General features: G+C 42.7%; 1 protein-coding gene across 1 annotated transcript in view; it reads right to left on the bottom strand.

Moving 5' to 3' along the window:
* Positions 1–24,117, bottom strand: part of LOC127572420 (proteolipid protein DM beta) — a 213,061-nt gene that overhangs the window by 46,166 nt on the left and 142,778 nt on the right. The window contains exon 2 of the mRNA XM_052019656.1: positions 6,810–7,002. Coding sequence (XP_051875616.1) covers positions 6,810–7,002 — 193 coding nt within the window. The remainder of the gene's footprint in view (positions 1–6,809; positions 7,003–24,117) is intronic.

A 24,117-nucleotide genomic window follows, 5' to 3' on the forward strand; every position in this document is an offset into this window, starting at 1 on the left:
CACTGTCCATAGGGAACTGGAACAGAAGAGGAGTTGAAATCAGCAGAGATCAGCCATGATATTGAATGGTGAGGCAGGCTTGAAGATGCCTGGTAGCCTGTTCCTGCTCCTGTTTTCTTTTGTTCTTGTTTTCTTGTATCATTCAATCAGAAAATGGACCTTAGACCTTATTAGTCTCAGCTTTCAGATTTTAGTTTGGCCAAGACCTTCAAATGATGCCATTGTGAATCGAACCATCATATAAGGTTCCAACATAACAACACATCCAGAGGCCAACACCCCAATGCTGCTACACTGTTCAGTACTCTGCTGAAGTAGCAGTCTAGATTGTGGGCTTCTGACCAAGATTGAAAATTATACCTATAACTTCTACAAAAATAAGTTTAAAAATAATTCTGACAGGAAATAATTCTTGTTTCTTTTTTTTTAACACTATAACTTGGAACCTGGCTACATCCTTTCTTGATTAAAAGAATACATGTCCAGAATTTTGTGGCACTGAATTGTAAGCATAAAGACCATATCATTGGCCTATAGAATCAGAGAGCTTCCAATGACATAATCAGACTATAGTGTTCCTTTCAATACTTTAATAAATCTACTACCAGTCTATATCAAGAGATGTCAATTGATTGAATTCTAATCACATCCTCAAGCAATCTCACTGAATCAATTTCACTGAGGAGATAAAAAATTTTACACAATAGCCTTTGCACACAAGAAGCAGAGAATTTGAAGCATTTCATAAAGCTTTCTATTATGGTACAGGCACATAAAGATTATTCTCTTTTCAGAGCAAAGCATTCAGTTCTGGGCACGGAATCTCAGTAGGGTACATTGGCGGGACTGCAATGCAGATTAACTGGAATGATCCCTATAATTAAGAGGATGGGTTACATGGACTACGTGTTTACTTCCTTGTATATAGAATATGAGATTTATAAGGTTAAAATAGTTGAAAGGGTAGAGAGAAAATTGTATGGCGTTGATGCTCACTCTCTGGTCTGTAAAACATCTACTACTTTATATTGTTAACATCAATTCAGATCCCTTGAAAGACTGTGAAATTGGTAGGGAGGGGGCAGGGTGGTGGAAACAGATTAGAAGCAGTGTTATGTTCTCTTTATATAAAGATTCTTTCACTAGGACCTTATGCATTGGAGCATAGGCAAATGAGGGGTGATGTTATCGAGGTGTATAAAATCATGAGGGGCATAGATAGGGAGAATGCACTCAGTCTTTTTCCCAGGGTTGGGGAATCAGGAATTAGAGGGCATAAATTTAAGGCAAGAGGGGAGAGATTTAACAGGAACCCGAGGGGCAACTTTTTCCACCCAGAGGGTGGTCCATATTTAAAAACTTTAAAACTATTAAACTTTATTTATACAGCACAGTAACAGGCCCTTCCAGCCCAACGAGCCCGCACCGCTCAATTACACCCATGTTAACCTACTTATCTGTATGCCTTTGGAATATGGGAAGAAACCGGAGCACCCAGAGGAAACCCCTGCAGTCAAGGGGAGAATGTACAAACTCCTTACAGACAGTGGTGGGAACTGAACCTCGATCGCTGGCGCTGTAATACCATTACGCTAACCGTTATGCTACCGTGCCGCTCATCTACACTACCATGCCGCCAGAGGCATGAGGTGCCAGAGGAAGTTGTTGAGGCAAGTACATTAACAACATTTAAAAGGCACTTAGACAGGTAAATGCATAGAAAAGGTTGAGAGGGATATGGGCCAAACGCGAGCAACTGGGACGAGCTTAGATGGGAATCGGTTGGCATGGACTGGTTGGGCAAAAGGGCCTGTTTCTCTGCCGTATGACCCTATGACTCTAAGTAGATTCCATGTGATTCCCATCAGGGCTGGTTATAGAGATGACAGCTCTCCATACTGCCAGCTGGGAAGCAAGACGGAACTTGAAGACTACTGCCCAGGGCAGACACAGTGAAGAAAAGGCTCCCGTGGGCACAAGGGGAGGGAGGCACCTCCTCTTCCAGTATGCCCAGCCCCCATCGCCCCACCATGAATTGGCCCAGTCCAAACCCATGCCAAGTGCAGACCCAACCCACTGCAAGCTGCTATGTTGTTCAAGGGGCTGATGACTGGTTTTAAGAGAAAGGCTGTGATCAGTGAACAGAACTCTCAACAATACTGTAGGACACCAAGGCTGGAAGATGCAGTGCACAAGACATTGAAGTAATCCTGCAGTTTCTTTAATGGCCATATCATTCCTAAACCCTGCGAATATCCTCTGAACCTTCCTGTGAGCTAACTGTCGGTTTTACCCAGGCCCCAATTTCTGCCAGGAGTGGAACGAATGTGCAGTGTGCGACATATAACCTGTGCCATCAATGGTGGGCAACTAGTGCCCGGCAAATCTCCACATGCTGAAGTGAATCACACCTGAAAGTACCTGAAGCCAATTTCCCAATGGGTATGATTTGACCAAGCAATGAATGTGTGAGGCAAACAGTACTGATATGTGGTTTCATCAGCTTCCATGTTAAATCTGTACTAGTGCAATCTACCCCTGGGAAAATTCAGTCAAGCATGCTTTGTGCATGTAAAGGCTTGTGCAAATAGGTCCAGGCAGACACTTCCTTTGGTAAGGGAGTCAGGAATAAGGGGATATGTGCCCTTAAGATTAGAACTAAGTTGTTCAGGGGTAATATGTGGAAGGGCCTTCAGAGGAAGGGATGTAAGGATCCAGAATTTCCTCCCCAAAATTTTGTTGAGGGTGGATCAATTAAACATTTCCAAACATTGAAGGACTTTTGTTGGGCATACATATTGAAGGTCCTTAGAAGCAAACAAGAAGATGGAGTTAAGGTACATATTTAAAACAGGTTTAAGTTCCGGGGGCTGTTCTCCCCACATGTATGTACATTTTAACATAGAGGTTGATGGAACAATGCAGTTTGAACATAGAACAGTACAGCACAGAAAGAGGCCCTTCGGCCCACAATGTTGTGCCGAATCAATTACATTAGTAATAAAATGCCCAACTAAACTAATGCCTTCTGCCTGCACGATGTCGATATCCTACCATTTCCCTCATATTCATGTGCCCATCCAAGAGCTTCTTGAACACAATTCTATCGTATTTGCCTCCATCACCACTGCTGGCAGTGCATTCCAGGCACCCACCACTCTCTGTGTATAAAACTTGCCCTGCACATCACCTTACAACTTACCCCCTATCACCTTAAATGCATGCCCTCTGATATGAGACATTTCAACCTTGGGGAAAAAATACTGGCTGTCTACTCTACCTATGCCTCTCATAATCTTATAAACCTCTATCAGATCATCCCTCAGCCTCCACCGCTCCACAGAGAACAACCCAAGCTTGTCCAACATATCCTCATAGCACATGCCCTCTTAAGCCAGACAGCATCTTGGTAAACCTCTTCTGCACCATCTCCAAAGCCTCGACATCCTTCCTATAATGGGGTGATCAGAACTGAATGCAATACTCCACATGCAGCCTAACTAAAGTTTTATAAAGCTGCAGCATAACTTTCTGACTCTTGAACTCAGTGCCTCGACTAATGAAGGCAAGCATGCCATATGCCTTCTTTACCACCCTATCAACCTGTGTAGCCACTTTCAGGGAGCTATGAACTTGGACCCCAAGATCCCCCTGCTCATCAACACTGTTAAGGGTCTTGCCATTAACAGTGTACTGTCTTTTTACATTTGATCTCCCAATGTGCAACACTTCACATTTGGCCCAGTTGAATTCCATCTGCCATTTCTCCGCCCATATCTGCAGCTGATCTGTATCCTGTTGTATCCTTTGCCAGTCTTCTACGCTATCCACGACACCACCAATCTTTGTATCATCTGCAAACTCACTAACCCACCCATGTACATTTTCATCCAGGTCATTTATATACATCACAAACAGCAGAGGTCCCAGTATGGATCCTTGAGGAACACCACTAGTCACAGACCTCCAGCTAGAATAAATTCCCTCAACCACTACCCTCTGTCTTCTACAGGCAAGCCAGTTCTGAATCCAAATGGCCAACTCACCATAGATCCCATGCATCTTAATCTCCTGGATGAGCCTTCCATGAGGCACCTTATCAAACACCTTACTAAAATCCATGTAGACAACAACCACAGCTCTATCTTTATCAATCACCCTCGCCACCTCATCAAAAAACTCAAGCCCTGCACAAAGCCATGCTGACTGTCTTAAATTAGGCTATGGTTTTTCAAATGTTCATAAATTCTATCCCTAAGAGTCCTCTCCAGTAACTTCCCTACCACTGACATGAGACTCACAAGTCTATAGTTACCAGGATTATCCCTGTTTCCCTTCTTGAATAATGGAACAACATTAGCTACTCGCCAGTCCTCTGGAACCTCGCCTGTGGCTAGAGAGGACACAAAGATATTGGTCAAGGCACCAGCAATCTCATCTCTTGCCTCTTTCAATAACCTGGGGTATATCCCATCAGGCCCCGGTGATATCCACCTTAATGCTCTTTAAGAGACCCAACACTACCTCCTCCTCTACCTCAAAATGCCCAGCATATTAGCATGGTCCACACTGATCTCTCTATCCTCCACGTCCTTCTCCTTGGTAAATACTGATGCAAAGTACTCATTAATGACCTCACCCACATCCTCTGCTTCCAAGCACATGTTCCCTCCTTTATCCTTGAGTGGTCCTACCCTCTCCCTAGTTATCCTCTTTCTCTTGATGTATATGTAGAATGCCTAGGGATTCTCTTTACTCTTACTTGCCAAGGACTTTTCATGGCCCCTCCTGGCTTTCCTAATTCCCTTCTTGATTTCCTTTCTGGGTTCTTCATAATCTTCAAGTGCTTTGTTTGATCCTAGCTTCCTAAGCTTTACATACTTTTCCTTTTTCTTCTTGACTAAATTCACCACCTATCTCAACATCCAAGGTTCTCTTACCTGGCCATCCTTGTCCTTCCTTCTTACTGGAACATCCCTGTCCTGTACTCTGTGCAGTTGGTCTTTAAACACCCTCCACATGTCAGATGTGGACTTGCCCAAAAACAGCTGTTCCCAATGAATACTCCCTAGTTCCTGCCTAATGCTCCCATAATTTTCCCTGCTCCAATCTAATACTCACCCGCAAGGTCCATACTTATCCTTATAGCTTAAGGAATTGTGGTCACTGTTCCCTAACTGTTCTCCCACTGAAAGGTCGGTCACCTGGCCAGGCTCGTTACTCAACACCAGGTCCAGTACGGCCCTTCCTCTCGTTGGACTATCTACATATTGATTTAAGAAACCCTCCTGGATGTACCGAGCAAATTCTGCCCCTTCTAACATCTTACAGTAAGGAGGCCCCAGGTTATATCAGGGAAGTTGAAGTCCCCCATGACAACAACCCTATTAGTTTTACACCTTTCCCTAATCTGCCTGCATATCTGTTCCTCAATGTCCCATGGCTATTGGGGGAATCTATAATATAATTCCATCAGAGAGATTGCACCTTTATTTTTGAGTTCTACCCATATAGACTCAGTGGACGAGCCCTCCATTATGTCCCCTCTATGCAGCTGTGACATTGTCCCTGATCAGTAGTGCAACTCTTTTCCCTCTTTTACTTCCCTCTCTATCCTTCACATCAAAACCCTGGAATATTAAGCACCTATTCCTGTCCCTCTCTCAACTAAGTCTCTGTTATGGCTCACACAGCCTCCATCAGTACCACATCTGCCATTGGTTTACCCTACCAAGAGCGAAAAGTCATTTTTTATCACCAAGTAGTAACCCTGCTCAAAAATACCACAGAGATTTCAGCCCTCATACTCATTCCTCTAACAGCAAAGAAGCCCCAGAATGCTTCAGCTTTTGTTAAAAAAAAATCACTTTATTTATTTATAATTATTTCAGAGATAAAAAAATCATACTTGTTCATTCTTTAATTGGAGGTTCTAAGCTGAAGACTAATATTAATATAATGTGTCATTAACCTGAGATATTAACCGTTTTCTTCTCTATTCAGATGCTGCTTGACATGCTGCGTATTCCTATATTCTTTTTTAATACATTAGTATTTTGCATTAACCATATCATACTACATTAACCTTTAGTCTAGCGATGAGAAGCTGCCGTTGGCTTTAAGCCATAGGTATATATCATTCCCAGGAGGAGCCATGTCTAATTATTAGTCTATTCATTATATACAGTATAAGCTGCTCGAAGGACTAGACATAGATCTTAGTCTAAACTTTGAAATTCCATACCCAACAGCATTCTGCGAGTATCTTCACCGGAAGGACTAGGAGATCAATGCTCACAACCTACTTTCTCCATGACATTTGTGGATGGACAATAAATGCTGGTCTTGCCATTGAATTAAAAAATCTTCTGTCCATATTCACTTCCCCCTGACACCTCTAATAGTGGTTATAAGTCAACTATTCAACCATGGGACCATCTCATGATCCCAATTCTATGGCCATCCAATGTCCACACTTTCCAATGAGGGTCATGGATATTAATTGGAAGCAGGATACTGAACAGATATCCCAATAGGTGCGTCTTTGCTGTCTTGAGTAGTGTCAGCCAGTGGGAGTGGTTTCTCTACATCTCCACTGTCTGAGTTCTTCATGACTTTAAATACCTCTCCAAAACCCCCTCCCAATTTCTTCTGTTCCAAGTAGAACAACCCCAGCTTCTCCAGCCTAACCACATAACACAATCCTTCATCCACAGAGACATTCCTGTACATCTCTTCTGCAGCCTCCCTTTCCCAGTGTGGTACAAGCAACTGACCGAACTAGTGTTTTAGAAGAAGGAACAACTTACATGGTGAAAACATCCAGGGTGTCTCCAGCACCTCTTACCACCTCAAAGTTATTCTGCAGAATTGTGACTGTTCCAGAGAGAGCTTCATGGCCACAGCCACAGAACAGTGCCACCCCAGCGTAGAGAAGGATGGTTGCAATCAGAGAGGCATAGGGAATGCCTCCCAGACACTTGATGCAGCACTCGAAGCATCCTGAAACACACAATAAAAACAAAGCAAATTTTAAGATGTTGTTATTTTCATATTAATTTAAAATTTTAAGATGTTTAAAATTTTCTAACAACTCTTAACTGATGTGCACAAATGAATCAGTCATCCACAATGTAAAGTCACAACTTTCCTCAACATTTACTGCAATGTTAAATATACAAGCCAGCAACTTTGCCCCAAAGTATAATATTTAAGGAAGCAATACGATGGTTCCACCTCCCTCCTGCTTGATGTGATCCAGCTCCAATTAATAGGACAATCATGCAAATTCTATAACTGGCCGTGTGCTCAGTTTTGTTAACTTACTACTCAAGTGCTGAAGCTCAAAATCAGTTTTACCATAATCAAACTTTACCACAAAATCAAGATGATGAGGCATAGACTGAGTGGACAGTCAGAGACTCTTTCCCAGCACGACAATGGCTAACACAAGGGGACATAATTTTAAGGTGATTGGAGGTGGGTACAGGGGGGATGTCAGAGGCAAGTTTTTTTTACACGGAGAGTGGTGGGTGCGTAGAATGCACTGCCGGCAGAGGTTGTGGGGGCAGATACATTAGGGACATTTAAGAGACTCTTAGATAGACACGAGTGATAGAAAAATAGGGGGCTATGTGGGAGGGAAGGGTTAGATAGATCTTAGAGCAGGATAACATGTCGGCACAACATTGTGGGCCAAAAGGCCTGTACTGTGCTGTAGTGTTCTATGTTCTATGTTCTAAAAATTCCTAAGGTCCAGTGGTATCCCCAGTCATGACATGAATGAACAATAATTCAAAAAGATGTCAATTCAAGAGCAAAAGTTTATTTATCACTGTACAGTAGGTTTTTTTTATCATGCATTTCTCCCTGCACATGCAGAGACCATATTAGCAAAGATTAGTTCCCCTGTTGTTCATATCCAGGGGTTAATTTTGTGCACACTGCCCACTTAATGCATTTGGCTGGAGACATAATCTTGCTATAACCACACATTCAGCTTTGCTGTAGTTTTGGGCATAAGTTTGGAGACATACAAGTCCCAACCCACCAATACTGCACTGATAACAGTGTGTTGATATTCACTCCATTAATTTTGCCAGGTAACTCTTCTCTATCCCATGAAAAGTCTTTTTTGACCAAATAGTCACCATGGTTACCTTGCAATAGAGTGGAAATCGGTAATTCAGGAACATCCACAATAGCTACTTCCATAAATATGTCATTGTTAACATTGCAAAAATGTCCCCAGGTGCTTCATAGAAGCAAAGACATTGATGTTGAACCACGTAAGGAGATACTAGAGTTTGATCAAAGAGATAGAATTTAAGAAATACCTTAAAGGAGGAAAAAGAAATAAAGGTTTAGGTGTAAAATTGCAAAGTTTCGTGTCCTTACAGCAGAAAGTATGGCTGCAAATGATGGAGCGATTGAATTCAGGAAAGTGCAAGAGGCCAGCTTTGAAGGAGTGCAGAGTTACACTGCTAGAGGACACCACAGAGCCAGGAAGGGAAAGACCATGAAAAGCTTTGAAAGCCAGGAAGAGAATGTTAAAATCAAAGAGTTGCTAAACCAAGAGACAGTGCACGGTGTTCACACATAGGGCTGGTAGGTGAATGAGACACTACAAGTAGTGGTATGGGAATTATTTATGAATAGTTATGGAGTCATAGAGTCAGGCAGCATAGAGACAATTCCTTCAGCCTACCGAGTACCAATACCAAATATCAAGCACACAATTACACTAATCCTAATCTAATCCCATTTTATTCTCCCCACATTCCCAATAACTGCCCTAGATTCTGGCATTCACCTACATAACCTGGGGGTAATTTACAGCAGTCAGCTAACCTACCAACCCAGTGAAGGGTCTCCACTTGAAATATCAACCCTGTTTTCTCTCCACAGATGCTGCCTGATTTCCTGAGTGTTTCCAGCATTTTCTGCTTTTATTTTAGTTAAACGTGATGCTTCTTGAAAAGCATCCCAAAGTAGTTGAAAAGTGAAAAGTTTGCACCACATCTAACTGTTAACTTTAGCATCGTTTGAGTTTAGCTTCATGGCACAGCATTTTCTCACTTCTTAAGTGGTCTTCAGGGTCGAGGATAACTTGCTTCCCTCCAGTTCCATTTGCCCCGAGGTGGCTGATAGCACTTACGTGAGACCTGCGGACTTGGGCAGGTGGGTAGTTTGGGAGGTTGGACATTCCTACTGTTTTCCTCACTGGGCTTCTGCGTGCTGTTGATACATGAACTCAATACCAACCTGAATACTCCTTCTCTATTTTAAGCAGTGTTGGATTAGACCGTTTTAAAGCAGTTTTTTTAACATGTATAGTGTTTAATACACCTCAAGTGGCTGCACAAGGAATGGCCACTTCCCAGCTTATTGGTTCGCCCATCAGGTGAATACGTGTTTTCTCATTGGTTGGTTTTTCCACAGATATCTAATAGGTTTCCTGATTGGACTATTGTTAGCTAAGGAGTACCTCTTATCTCTGGTGTAAAAGCTGTCATTTTTTGTTTATCTCTCTTGCTCTATCTTTCTCTTTCTTATCTCTCTCTCTCTTGCTTCTATCTCTCCCCTGCTTTTCTCTCTTACTCTCTTCCCCCCCACCCCCACCCCCACCCCGAGCTCATCTTTAGTTCCTTTTGTCTCCGCTCATCTCCCAGTAGTAGAGCTAGTGCAATGTGCTCTGTGACTGTTTCTTTGTTTTAAACTTTTCCAATAAAATTTTGTGAAGGGCCAAATTGTTTTCAACTCATTCCTGGACTCCCATAAGAACCTGCGGATTCAAAAATAACTGGATCCGACAGCAGTTACAAGCCAGGAATTCCCAAGAGTTTCTGGTGATATTGAACTTTTTCAGTGAGCCTTTGAGAGCATCCTTGAATCTTTTCCACTGTCCTCCTGGCAATCCCTTGCTGTGACGAAACTTGGAGTAGAGTGCCTGCTTCAGGAGTCTGGTATTGGACACATGATTGACATAGCCTGCACGTCAGAGCTGGTTGAGTGTAACTGGAGTCTCAATATAAGGGTTGTTGACCTGAGACAGGATGCTAAAGTTGGTTTCCTTATCCTGCCAGTGGATTTGGAAGATTTTGTGGAGATAGCATTGCTGATACCTATCCAGTGCTTTAAGTATCTATTGTAGGTTGGCAATGTCTCAAAAACATACAGGATACCATAAGTTAAACCATAAGACCTTGGGAGCAGAAGATATCCCTGCTGTTGTACTAAGACGGTACGTTAGCATTGCAGTTAGCGTGATGCTATTACAGTGTCAGCGATCAGGGTTCGATTCCCATCGCTGTCTGTAAGGAGTTTGAACATTCTCCTCGTGTCTGCGTGGGTTTCCTCTGGGTGCTCTGGTTTCCTCCCACATTCTGAAGACGTATCGGTAGGTTAACATGTGTTTAAAATGGGTGGCGCAGACTTGGTGGGCTGGAATGACCTGTTACGGTGCTGTATAAAGTTTTGAAAAGTTTCAGACTTGGCAGAGAGGAAATTCAGTCACAAATTCATAGCTACATTTCCCACATCTTCAATGATGAAGCCAAGCCAGGGAACTCAGATGTGCTGTAATTGTGACCCCCTTCAAGAAAGGAGGCAAATCCAATTGTAGTAACTACAGAGGGGTCTCCCTGCTGTCTGCCAGGGGAAACATCATCATGAGGGTTCTTGTCAGCTTCATTCTCCCAATGGATAAAGATTTACTTCCTGAATCACTGTATGTGAATTCTGTTAATCTAGAGATGTAGTGGACATGATTTTCACCACACTGCAAATGCAGGGAGCAACATCAACCACTTGGTATGGCAACTGCTCTGCCCAGGACTGCAAGAAACTGCAGAGAGTTGTGGACACAGCCCAGTGCGTCATGGAAACCAGCCTCCCCTCCATGGACTTGCCTATACCTCTCGCTGCCTTGGTGAAGCAGCCAGCATAATCAAAGACCCCACCCACCTGGGTCATTCTCTCTTTTCCCCTCTCCCAACAGGCAGAAGGTACAGGAGCCTGAGGGCACATACCACCAGGCTCAAGGACAGCTTCTATCCCACTATGATAAGACTATTGTATGGTTCCCTTATATGATGAGATGGACTCTTAACCTCACAATCTACCTTGTTATGACCTTGCATCTCATTGTCTACCTGCAATGCACTTCCCTGTAGCTGTGATACTTTGTATTCTGTTATTGTTTTTACCCTGTACTACCTCAATGTACTGTGTAATGAATCGATCTGTACGAATGGAATGCAAGACAAATGTTTCACTGTACCTTGGTACAAGTGACAATAATAAACCAATAGCAATACCACTATACATAGCTTTTTTGACCTTTGACCATCAATCAAGAGGAATTCTGGAGTTTCCTTCTCAAATTCGGCTTCTCTGAGAAATTCATCACCATCGGCATTGAGTACAGGAGTTGGGACGTCATGTTACAGTTGTACAAAACATTGGTTACTCTGCACTTGGGGTATTGTGTGCAGTTCTAGTCACATACAAAGGATGTGATTAAGCTAAACAAGGTTCAGAAAAGATTCACAAGGATTTTGCCTGGACTGGAGGGCTTAAGTTATAAGGAGAGACTGGATATGCTGGGGATGTTTTCCCTGGAGCAAAGGAGGCTGAGGGGACCATGCAGACGTTTATAAAATTAAGCTAGGCATTGATGAGGTCATTAGTCAAAGGCTTTTTCCCAGGGTAAGGGAGACTAATACTAGAGGGCATAGACTTAAGGTGAGAGGGGAAAGATTTAAAGGGGATCTGAGGGGCAGGATTTACACACAGTGGGTAGTGGATATATGGAATGGACTGTCAAAGAAGGTGATAATTACAGCATTTAAAAGACATTTGGACAGGTACATGGATAAGAAAGATTTGAGCAAATAGGATTGGGTTAGATAGGCATCTAGGTCAGCATGGACAAGTTGAGCTGAATGTCCTGTTTCCATGCTGTATAATTCTATGGATCTATGAATCTTACACCTGCTATATGATGACACATAAGCTGTGATCTTAACCAAAGAGTCCACAATAGACCCTATCTTAGAGCAGAATGGCATTCGGAAAGGCTGTATCATTGCCCCGACACTTTTCTCAGTTCTTCTTGTTGCAGTGTATCTCACGTCCCAAAAATTTATTTGCTGCGATGATGGTCCCTTAAGGGACAAAGGGGGAACTGTACAAGGTGTACAAGATGACAACAGGCATAGATTGAGTGGACAGTTAGAGATTTTTTCCAAGGGCGACAATGGCTAACACGAGGCGGCATAATTTTAAGGTGATTGGAGGAAAGTATAAGGCAGATGTCAGGGGTAAGTTTCTTTACACAGAGAGTGATGGGTGCGTGGAATGCACTGCCGGCAGAGGTTGTGGGGGCAGATACATTAGAGACATTTAAAAGGCTCTTAGGTAGCCACATGAATGAGAGAAATGGAGGGTTATGTGGGAGGGAAGGATTAGATAGATCTTAGAGCAGGATAAAATGTCGGCATAACATTGTGGGCCGAAGGGCCTGTACTGTGCTGTAGTGTTCTATGTTCTATGTTCTTTGTACGACCTCCAAAACCAAGGCTACACCCCAACCTCGGTCATGGTGTTGCAGAGCACAGGCGACCCCTGCACTTGGGCACATGGGGAGGCCAAGTTTCTAGCCATCGTCTGACTTGTTTACTGAGGTTTACGAGCAAATGGACCTCGTACCTACGATCCACAAAACGACCTGCCCCTTCTGCACAACACAGCCCGCTCAACAACAAACGTCCACGTTGAGACCCTGGAAAACATGGATCTCTTTCCCTATCGCAGGAGCCGCATTGCAGGGTAGGTAGACATCCATAAAGAAATTCATTATTGCCTTCAGTGAGGAGTAGAATGTTTGATGATCATGGCTTAAACCTGACACAAAGCTTAATGTCTAGTCAGTGTCAGTAATCTCCAGAGAAGACTGATTACTATGCTCTAAAATTAAATCAAATATAAAGACAGGAGATTCACCAGGATGCTTTCTGGGATGGATCATTTCAGTTCTGAGGGATAAAGGGAGACAAAATTATGAAAGGCATGGATAGGATAGATAGTAGGGAATGTTTTCTCATGGCTGAGGGCCTAAGACTAGAGGGCAAAGGTTTAAGGCGAGGAGTGAAAGGTTTAGAGTGAATCTGAGGAGAATTTTTTCACCCAAAGGGTGGTTGCCATCTGGAAGGCACTGCATGAGAAGATGGTGGAGGCAGGTACTATCAGAACATTTAAAAAACATCTGGACAAACACCTAAATGTGGTGGGCTGATGGGCCTGTTTAGGTAAGATATCTTTATTTGTCACATGTACATCGAAACACACAGTGACATGCATTTTTTTGCATAAAGTGTTCTGGGCACAGCCCACAAGTGTCACTACGCTTCTGACACCAACATAGCATGCCCACAACTTCCTAACCCGTACGTCTTTGGAATGTGGGAGGAAACTGGAGCACCCGGAGGAAACCCACGCAGACATGGGGAGAACGTACAAACTCCTTACAGACAGAAGCCGGAATTGAACCCAGTTTGCTGGCGCTGTAAAGCGTTACGCTAACCACTACACTATCGTGCCTGCCCTCTGTGCTGTCTGACTCTATGACAATTCTGTGGAGGATTTTATTTGAATTTTCATTTTTGATCCTTGGATTATTAAATTCATATAGGTGTGTGCTGAAATGATTTAATTTATAACACCAAGAAGAATAAGAAGCTTTACAAGTTTATAGATCTCCTTCAAAAGCTTCTAATCACTCTTTGAGTAAAGCACTTTGCTTCAAATTACTGTTGGACGCATAGAAATTCATGAGACAGGAGAAGCTCATCTAGGATGTAGAGTACAGAAACAACTCACTTCACCCAACTAGCCTGTGCTGGCATTTATCCTCCACTCAGGATTCCTCCTGTCTTTACTCACCTAATTCCATCAGAATAAACCAATACCAATACCATATTCCCTTCTCCTTCATTTCCTTGTCCAGATGCTCCTTAAAGGTAGCTTTACTATCTATTTCAGTCACTGAAGTGCCAAATTTCCAAAGATAACTGGGCAAAGCTTCCTGTATTCCTTCTGTCCAACAGAGGTATTCTTGTGATTTTCTAGCCGGGACTGTACATGTAATCCTGGTGCCCATGGTGCACATTGTGGAGATATGACCGAAGTCCCTAGCCCCTTGACAACAGCAAACTTCCCCACTCATGCAAGGAGTCCATATACCTGGACAGCTAAAGGTTCAGTTTAAAGGATTTTACTGTCGGTCTCAATTGGCCTGCTTGAGATCCACAGCAGACTTGCCAGCAGGGGTAGGATTTGTTGGGTCAGTGAGAGGGGTGATAGGGAGGTCGGCATTCTCAGACGAATTTGGGATTCTGACCATTTTTTTCTATTTCAAAAATAAACTATATTCATAATTTAAAAAATATATACAAGTATAATATATACAAGTAAATATATACAAGTAAATACAAAATATACAAAATAAACACAGTGAATGGCCAATTTACCTCTGTTGTCACACTGATCACCCAACCCCAACCTTGCCTCAGTCACATCCCTCCCCCCAACCATGGATTTCCCATCCCACCACAGGACATCCTTTGTAGCTTAAGCTATGAGAGAAACGTATCTTACGTTATCCTGAAACCCAAGACCAAGCACAGACAGGTGGGTTGAATGGCCTCCTTCTGTACTTTATATTCCAAATAGCTACGATTCCATTTTTGGACGAATCATCTTCTTGGGCAGTACGATTTGCATGTTTCTTGCTTATCCTTCTATACAATCCCGAGCTCTCTAGATGTTACCTCTGTAAATGTTAACCACTACTTTAATTTTAAGGTAGATAAACATGCCAGTTGTACTGCCCAAGAAGCTGATTGGTCCAAAATGGAATCATAGTATTATAGACTTGAAGTACAGAAGGAGGCCATTCAACCCACCTATCTGTGCTGGCTCTTGGGACTCAGGATGGTATAAGATATCTTTCTGTTTATCTTATCAAAGCACTTTTGAAACCCTTGCCAAGCAGACAGCCTGCTGAGTATCGCCGGCTTCCACCTGACAATTCCACTTCACCTAAAACTCTCCCCTTTGTGGGAGCAAGATGCAATGAATTTTCACAACAAATCAATTAATCAAATGAAGTGTTTAAGGCTGTATATATCACGACAATGATATTCTCAGACAGAGGAGTGAATGTGCAACTCCCCTGTCAATCAAGTTAAGTGACTGCCCTGATGTAAGTGACTAAAGATAATGCACATAATTTGTATGCAACTATTCTCCATCTACTGCATTTTGCTGCAGATATTAGCCTGCATTTACCAGGAGAATCTGCTGTGGATTTAAGTATAAACTCTGTTTCCTCTGATCTTTAAATAAACTGATTAAATCTACTTTGTTTGCTCCCTAATTCAAGTCCAGTTATACTCATTGACTGACATTGTTTTTAGTTGGCTCTGCCTACGTTAATTATAGGTCAAGAAAGCCACTAAGATAAGGCTTCTAAAAAAACACCCTCCCCATAGTTTTGCATTACATAGCCTAGTGGTCTTTTGTTATTAAGGTACCTTATATTGATAATGCTACAGTGGGTACAGGAGAGATGACTGGCTGAAGCTTACATCAATCAAGATTGGTGCCCACATTGCTGTAAGTGACTGAGATAGATCCAATGGAGATACAAAAGACTGCAGATGGTGGAAATCTGGAGCAACACACAAAGGTACTGGAGGAACTCAGCAGGTCAGGCAGCATCTATGGAAGCAAATAGTCAACATTTCAGGTTGAGACTCTTCATCAAAACGTGACAAAAGTCTTAACCCGAAACATCGACTGTCCATTTCCCTCCATAGATGCTGCCTGACCCGCTGAGTTCCTCCAGCGCCTTCGTGTGTTGCTTGAAATAGATCTAATGTCTTCATTTTATAAGTAACTATCCTCCACCTACTACATTTTTCTGGGGAAATGATGCTATTTATATGAAGGGCTGAAGATTATGTTTCCTCTGCTCTGCAAATAGACTCTGCAATACACCAGAGTAAATGCATCCTGATCCACTATCTCCATAGGTGCCATTGTTCATGCAGCAGGTCAGCAGAAACTCAGCAGTCAATGGCAGTGAAGGAAGAGTCCAATGTGACTTTGGGCCGGGGGTTCATTGTCCGGGTGAAGGGTCCATTTCTCTCCATAGATGCTGCCTGTGAGTTCCTCCAGCATTTTGTCTGTTGGTCAGAGTTCATTAAGATGGGGTCCCTGCTGAGGACTTATCGCTCGGGATCAGAGGGGGGAAGATCAGGGGGATGGTGTAACATGGCAGTGGTTGCAACCGGAGGTCAGAGATGGGGTTCGAAAGAATGGCAGGAAGAAAAGGGTATTGGAATCCAGGAGCTATTGAAGTTAGACATTAGAAAAGACCAAGAGAACTTATCTGAATGTAGCAATGGAAGGAGAACGTGACAGACATCGCAGACAACTGTCTCTGTGGTGCATTATTATTCTATTCAATTATCCAGTCTGTGTAGAAAAGAACCACCTTCCACACTCCAGTGGGATAATTAACTCCAGTTAAGTGTTTAATGGCTGTTAATGACCACTTCCTTCAGCTGTGGAATGTCAATTCACACTCAGCAAGGACTCTCTGATTCGTGTTTGCACAGTCCTTCAGTCATGCAAGAACAATTTTTTTCTACTTTGCAAAGAAACCAAACGATGGGCATAACAGAGTGGGTGGAGACACAAGGGACAGAAGATGCTGGAATCTGGAGCAACCTTCTGGAGGAGTTCAGTGGGTTGAGCAGCATCTGCGGGGGGAAAAGGAATTGTCGGTGTTTCGGCTCAAAACCCTGCATCAAGACAGTGGGTGGAGGCGGTTAGTGGATGGAGCACAGTATCTCCCGCACTATCCACCCGTCCAGCACCTCTTGCCCCACCTGTGACAGTCACCAGGCACCTCAGGAGCCACAGAACTGCAGTGGACGCAGGTCACCCTCAAGCCTGAGGAACTGTCAAAGTAGAAGTTGTTGTTTTACTGGAATGTTGCCTAGGTGAAACCTCTGGAGAAACTGTAAAGTAGCACCAAACGTTTCTTATTAGAGAAACAAAGTTCTGCAGATGCTGGAATCTAGATGAACAAACAACAAGTTGCTGGAGGAACTCAGCACTTCTTGAGTCCTGAAGAAGGGTTCTGACCCGAAACGTTGACTGTTTGCTTTTCTCCACAGATGCTGCCTGACCTGCTGAGTTCCTCCAGCATCTTGTTTTTTCAACGTTTCTTATTTCCACTTTCAAACCACATGCTCACTCCTACCACTCAGCTGAAAAGGGTAGCACCTTTAACAGAAGAAGAGAAATATTTCCATCTATGTAGTACCTTTCTTGGTATTGGTATTGGTTTATTATTGTCACTTGGACTGAGGTACAGTGAAAAACTTGTCCTGAATACCAATTGTACAGGTCAATTCATTACACAGTGCAGTTACATTGAGTTAGTTCTTAAACTCTGAACATCCTAAAAGTGCCTTACAGCTCATGGAGTGCCTTTGAAGTGCAGTTATTAGTGAAGAGTAGGAAGTGCCTAAACTGCGACTCAGTCACTTACTCTTCTCCACGCGCACAATAATGAAAACTGATCCAAGTAGTAGTAAGCTGATTGCTGCCTCATGACGCCCTATAAACTAAAATCAACTTTCCAGTCAAGAACGGCTTCCCCTTCCCCAGTTCCCCTCTTCAAACAAAAATAATCGGGACAAAAATAATAATATAATCCTTTTTTTTTCTATCCAGCAAAGTTCTGGATCTTTCCATTCACAGGCAAGATGAAGAGATTGACTTGGCAAAATCGTGAGCCTTGCCTAGGCCATCCTTCAGCAGTGGGCAGACCAAAAGGTGTCTGTCTCTCACTGCTATTGCACATCCTTGGTATGGTGACCCAGCCCTGGCTCACCGTATTGGCTCTGGAGGAGCTGACTCAGATACAGAGACAGTTCAGGGTCTTCTGGGTGGTCTGTTTCCCTCCATTCCCCCCCCCACCCCCCAACCTTCCCCAGAAGAAACTAGTCTGCAGAATGCCCTCATTAAGCCATTGTCGAGATCTGCAAGTCATGGCTATGTGGGTGGCCACAGTGGCTGTGCAGGTGGCCACAGTGGCTGTGCAGCTCCCTGCGATGTCCTGAGGAAGCTCCCATGCAGCCTCATGAACCTCTCTACATTGGTCACCATGTAAAGAGATGGAGGTAATACGACACTGAGACAAATGAAAACGCAACAGATACTATAACACTGCACCTTGCAAAAGAACTACCTTCAAAGGGTTCAAAGGGGCAGGCATGGTAGTGTAGCAGTTAGCGTAATGCTTTACAGTGCCAGCGACCCACGTTCAGTTCCCGCTGCTGTCTGTAAGGATATTGTATGTTCTCCCCATGTCTGCGTGGGCTTCCTCCGGGTGTTCCGGTTTCCTCCCACATTCCAAAGACGTATGGGTTAGGAAGTTGTGGGAATGTTATGTTGGTGCCGGAAGCGTGCCGACACTTGCGGGCTGCCCCAGAACACTCTACACAAAAGATGCATTTCACGGTGTGTTTCGATGTACATGTGACAAATAAAAAAATCTTATCTTATCTTAAAAATCAGTTTCTTAAATAAATGCTTGACCTGAAATGTCCACTGCTTATTTCTCTCCATAGAAGCTGCCTGACCTGCTGAAATCCTCCAGCATTTTGTGTGTGTTGCTCTTAAATAAATGCCACACACATGATAGTCACTAGCAGGCCTCAAACTACCGCTGAGCAAAATAAACATCGGCAAGAACAAAAGCCATTTGGTGTGTGGGCAGTGTGGAGATCAATAGCTGCCTTTATAAGGCTTGAAGTAGGGTCTGAATAAAACACAAAGCAGGATACTGTTTTCACTTTGTAACACTGAAAGAATGAGCTTAAAACTGAAGCCTTTTGCACTCTATGAGTTTGCTGGGACTTTTCAATAACACAACCGTCATTTCGGTTTTCTGCCAAGGGTTGTTATTCCGCTTCCAAGAACCTTGGCAAAATTCCAAAGTGAAAGTTGGCAGTGCAGGTTACCAAGGTCACGAGACGGGTATCTGGATGAAGATTAAAGCTAACATTAAATTGTTAAACTACATCATTGGTTCCTGAGTACATGGTATAAACAAACAAGCCAAAGTCCTTTCACTACACATTGGGAACGCTTAAGCAGTGGAGAAGTAAAGTCATTGTGCTGTGATATATTGCAGTAATAGCCTCTCATCGGACAAAGTGTCTTTAGATCCTTCTGAGTGGTAATTAATTCTCCAGTCCTTTTAATTTTTCAATGACAGCACTGTTGTCTTCGCCTGCCCATTCGAAGGAGTGTTTAATAATCACATCCTCAGATTGTTCTAAGGACTGGCGCTTGCGTATAATCGCCACTGGAATCTGCACTTCAAGTCTCGGCAGGCACAATCCTCCATCTCTAGATCTAGAATACAATAACCCATTAGTAGTATCATTGGGGAGATGGAGAATTTCTTTAGCTGTTGTTCTCACAAGCCGATCAAGGTCCACCAACTCATTTTGAGAGGCCTCCGTTAAGATTAGTTGGTAATAGACCCTCGGTATAATATAGGTCTTTAGCATTCTAGGCAGTGAGCATTTACCACATCTATCAGAATGTGTCACAGACTGCTAAAGCATTCTGATTTAAGTTATTTTGTGGAGATCTCCCAATTAGTTTATTGCACTCCATACACCCAAAGGAAGAATGACTGGCTCACCCCGAGCTGCCTTCTTCTGAGGCAGTCACTCAAGATCAAGGATGACGTGCTCCCACTCCAGTGTTGTGTGGTTTGAGGTGGCTGATGAGGTCAATGAGGGAATCACAGACTCTTCCAAAGGGGGTGGATGATTATGTGGATAGTTCATAAGGCCGTGGGCTCCTTCCTCTACTTTGCAGGGATTCTGTGTGCTCCTGATGTACAGTCTTGAGGTTTTCCATACTATGTCAGATCTAATATTTCATCCTCTGACTTCAGACTTTTCCTGTCATACCTGCACTGCTTGCCTATGATACATGGGCAGACTCTCATCAACTGGCTGCCTTATGTTTTGGAGCACCTTCTCTATCTCACTCTTACTCTCTCCAGCTTTAGTTAGTTTTCAGATTAGAGATATTTCCTTTGTCAATCTACCACGCACACGCACCCCGCCCCCCAAATACAACTGAAATCAACTTGTTTTCTTTCCCAGTCCGATGAAGGCTCTTTCACCTGAAACGGCAATTCTGTTTCTCTTTCCACAGATGCTGCCTGACCTTTTTTTTAAATTTTATTTACAGCGTGGTAACAGGCCCTTCCGGCCCAACGAGTCCGCGCCGCCCATTTCAAATCCAAATGAACCTACCCGTACGTCTTTGGAATGTGGGAGGAAACTGGAACATCCGGAGGAAACCCACGCAGACACAGGAGAACATACAAACTCCTTACAGACAGCGACGGGAATCAAACCCCGATCGCTGGCGCTGTAATAGCGTCACGCTAACCACTACGCTACCGTGATGAGTGCTTTCAGCATTTTTGATTTTTATTTCAGATTTCCAGCATCTGCAGTTTGTTTGGTTTTCACTTACTAGTTCATTGAAGTGGCTACTTTAAAATGTTGACATATTTGCCTGATACTCCTGATTATTATCTCTCTAATCATATTTGGTTCTTAAAACTGGCAGTTTATAATTATTTTTAGTATTAATAAATCTTACCTGCCTGTTGTCTGCCCATTCAGTCAGCCTTTCTCTCTTCTTGCCACCTATTACCAACATCCTCACTGTTGGTCACACTTCCAAGTTTGAATACTTAACTCTGCAGACCCATAAGCAGTCATTCTAAACTGACACCACTGTTTAAGATCCTCCAGTTTGAGAAAGAAACATATATAGTATATAAACACATTTATTTATTTATTTATTAGTGACATGTACATCGAACCACACAGTGAAATGCCTTGTTTTTGCGTTAACAATTGGGGCAGCCTGCAAGAGTCGCCACTCTTCCGGCGCCAGCATAGCATGCCCACAGCTTCCTAACCTGTACGTCTTTGGAATGTGGGAGGAAACTGGAGCATCCAGAAGAAACCCACGCAGACACGGGGAGCACGTACAAACTCCTTACAGACGGCGGAGGGAATTGAACCTGGGTCGCTGGCGCTGTAATAGCGTTACGCTAAGCGCTACACTACGTTACTCTCTGCTCTTTGGCTTTAAGCCAATTTTGTCTCCATGCTACCACTGACCCTGCACTTCCATGGCCCTCAATTTTACTAACCAACCTTCTGTTTGGGACTTTCTCAAACACTTCCTGAAAATCCTTTCATCAACCTTCTCATCTACCTTATCAAAAAGTGTTTGGGAAAGCCCCCTGAAGCTGGGGTATTTGCCCTTGAAGTGCCCCTCCCCCCTCCTCCATTAGGCTAGATGAAGGAACATTTCCTATTTTACCACCTTAAAGCATCAAATCCCACTTGCTGACATATACAGGCTCTTAGTCCAGCAGTACTGACAAATTAGACATTAATCGTATTCAGATAAGTTCAGGGCCTCCCTATCCCTATATTTGCAACCTCCTCTAGTTTCACAAACCTTTAAGAATGCTAGATGATTCCATTTTTGGTCTTTTCCCTTCATTGGTAGTCATACCTTCAACTAGTGCCTAACATTGACCACTTCTTAAACCTTAACTTTCTGAACTTTTTAGTTGTTCTTTAAAACCCATTTCTTAGATTAAATGGTTAGGCCACTAGCCGTAATATGCCTCTGTGTGTTGGGGTGCCAGATTGTGTCTGATGATGCTCCTCTTGGATACTTTACTATATTGAAGGCACAGTATAAAGGTAACTTTAACAGACATAATTCTATGCCAGAGCTCAGAGCCATAACCTTTTCACTTAGAAGCTAAGGCATATCCAATCAAGCTCAAAAGAGAAATCATTCATTCAATGACGAATTTCAACATCATGAAACTCTGCAGCTTGGTAAACACAAAGAACAATTCTAATCCCAACCATGAAAGCCAAATCCTAATTCATGCTACCCCTGATATTATGTAAGGCAGAAATTAGTGAGAATGGCTTCTGTTTCTGTATCAGACAGATAAGACAAGCCACAAAGCCCTGCAATTTAGTCTAGTTAAAAATTGTAATTAATTTTTATGTTCTTTCATTATGTGTTTTGCATCCGATTAAAATGTAAAAGTTAATGTGCTTGTTTACAGATTTATAGCTTGTTAGATTGAGATTTATAAATTATGAAACACTGAACAATTGCAGAGCTATTTAATTTTACACCAATTTGCACAATTTATATTAATTGCTTCTATGAAATAGCAATTGTTCTTTTAACGTCCAACATTAGAAATTTTTTTAAGTTCGCTGCCTTCATAATACAGTAATGTTCACAGCGACCTGAACTTCCAAATGTCAGTATTAAGAAAAGCAGGGCAGTCACTGCTGAGAAGACTTTCACCCTGGTTACTTATTCTAAAAATACAAAAGTGATAATATTGAGATCTCAGTTAGATTGAGATATATTATCACACATATATCTCATAAGAGTGGGATCTCAATAATAATAATATTGAGATCCCACTGTTATAAGACTATTGAATGGTCCCTTAGTACGATAAGATGCACTCATAACCTCACTACCTACCTTATTATGGCCTTGCACCTCATTCTATATTCTGTTATTGTTTTCCCTTGCAGTACCTCAATGCACTGATGTGATGAAATGTATGTATGGATGGCATGCAAAACAAAGTTTTTAACTATACCTTGGTACATGTGACAAAAGTAAACCAATTTGTTCTTAGGATATAACATCCACAGCAGAATCCTGAGACAGGCATTGAACTGCAAGCTCTGCCATGGGAAGAGATTACCAAGCAGACAGAAGAAATGACAGAAGCCTCTTTGAAAAATAATGCAACATCCCCACTGACTGCTGGAATCCTCGGCCCGTGACTGCTTAAAATGGAGAGGGGGCATTTAGGATGGCACTGAGAACTTTGTGTCCAGGCATGAGGAGCACACAGAAGCCTTACTTAAACAGTAGAATGATTGCACCACCTCACCAACTACACACCCAGCCCATTAAGCACCTCTGTCCCTTTTGTGAAAGAGTCTGTGTTTCCCACATTGGCTTCATCAGTTATCTGAGAACCCACAAAAGTGGAGTGGAATCAAATCATCCTCAAACCTCTGAGCAGAAGAAAGCAAAAGAACATCAGCTATACATTGTACTCTGCTTCTGAAACTTTTTTCCATTGGAGTCAGTGGAAGATGGCACGTAACTAGCGACCAAGGAACAACAGGTACCTCCTTTGAATTATTTACAGACAGCAACTGAAATAACATGCCAGCAAATCATCAACCACAGAAAAAAAGAAAGCAAACTCTTGCAGTCCTCTGAAGTGGCTCAATGGTCCAGAGTGAATTATCTATGGTTTTTAATGGTATTTTTACCAGCAATAAATACAAAGACCATGTATACTCTACCTTTGTATCATTAACAATTGAGCTTTTCACTTCACGTATCCAAGAGGTAAATTGGTTTATTATTGTCACATGTACCATGGTACAGTGAAAAACTCGTTTTGCACGCCTTCCATACAGATCATTTCATTACAACTGTGCATTGAGGTAGTACGAGGGAAAAACAATAACAGAATGCAGAATACAATGTTATAGTTACAGAGAAAGTTCAGTGTAGGCAGACAATAATGTGCAAGGCCATGATGAGGTAGATTGTGAGGTCAAGAGCCCATCTTATCATTCTAGGGGGCCATTCAATGGTCTTATAACAGAGGGATAGAAGCTGTCCTTTGATGTGGAAACACAAAGTTTGATGGTGCTGATAGTAATGTAACGGATGAAATTAAATGAACCGTCTCCATTTTTGGCTCTGCTTAAGTGATATGTAAAATATTTGTGGATCCAATCCCTGCCCAATAATTAAGGGGACAAGAATACCCAGGGTTCATGAAGAACATTCATACCAGCAATGACCTTTTGGCCTGCTGTAAGTTCTACATAAATGTTTAAATACATT

Source organism: Pristis pectinata, chromosome 7, assembly GCF_009764475.1.
Source record: "Pristis pectinata isolate sPriPec2 chromosome 7, sPriPec2.1.pri, whole genome shotgun sequence".
Taxonomy (NCBI): domain Eukaryota; kingdom Metazoa; phylum Chordata; class Chondrichthyes; order Rhinopristiformes; family Pristidae; genus Pristis; species Pristis pectinata.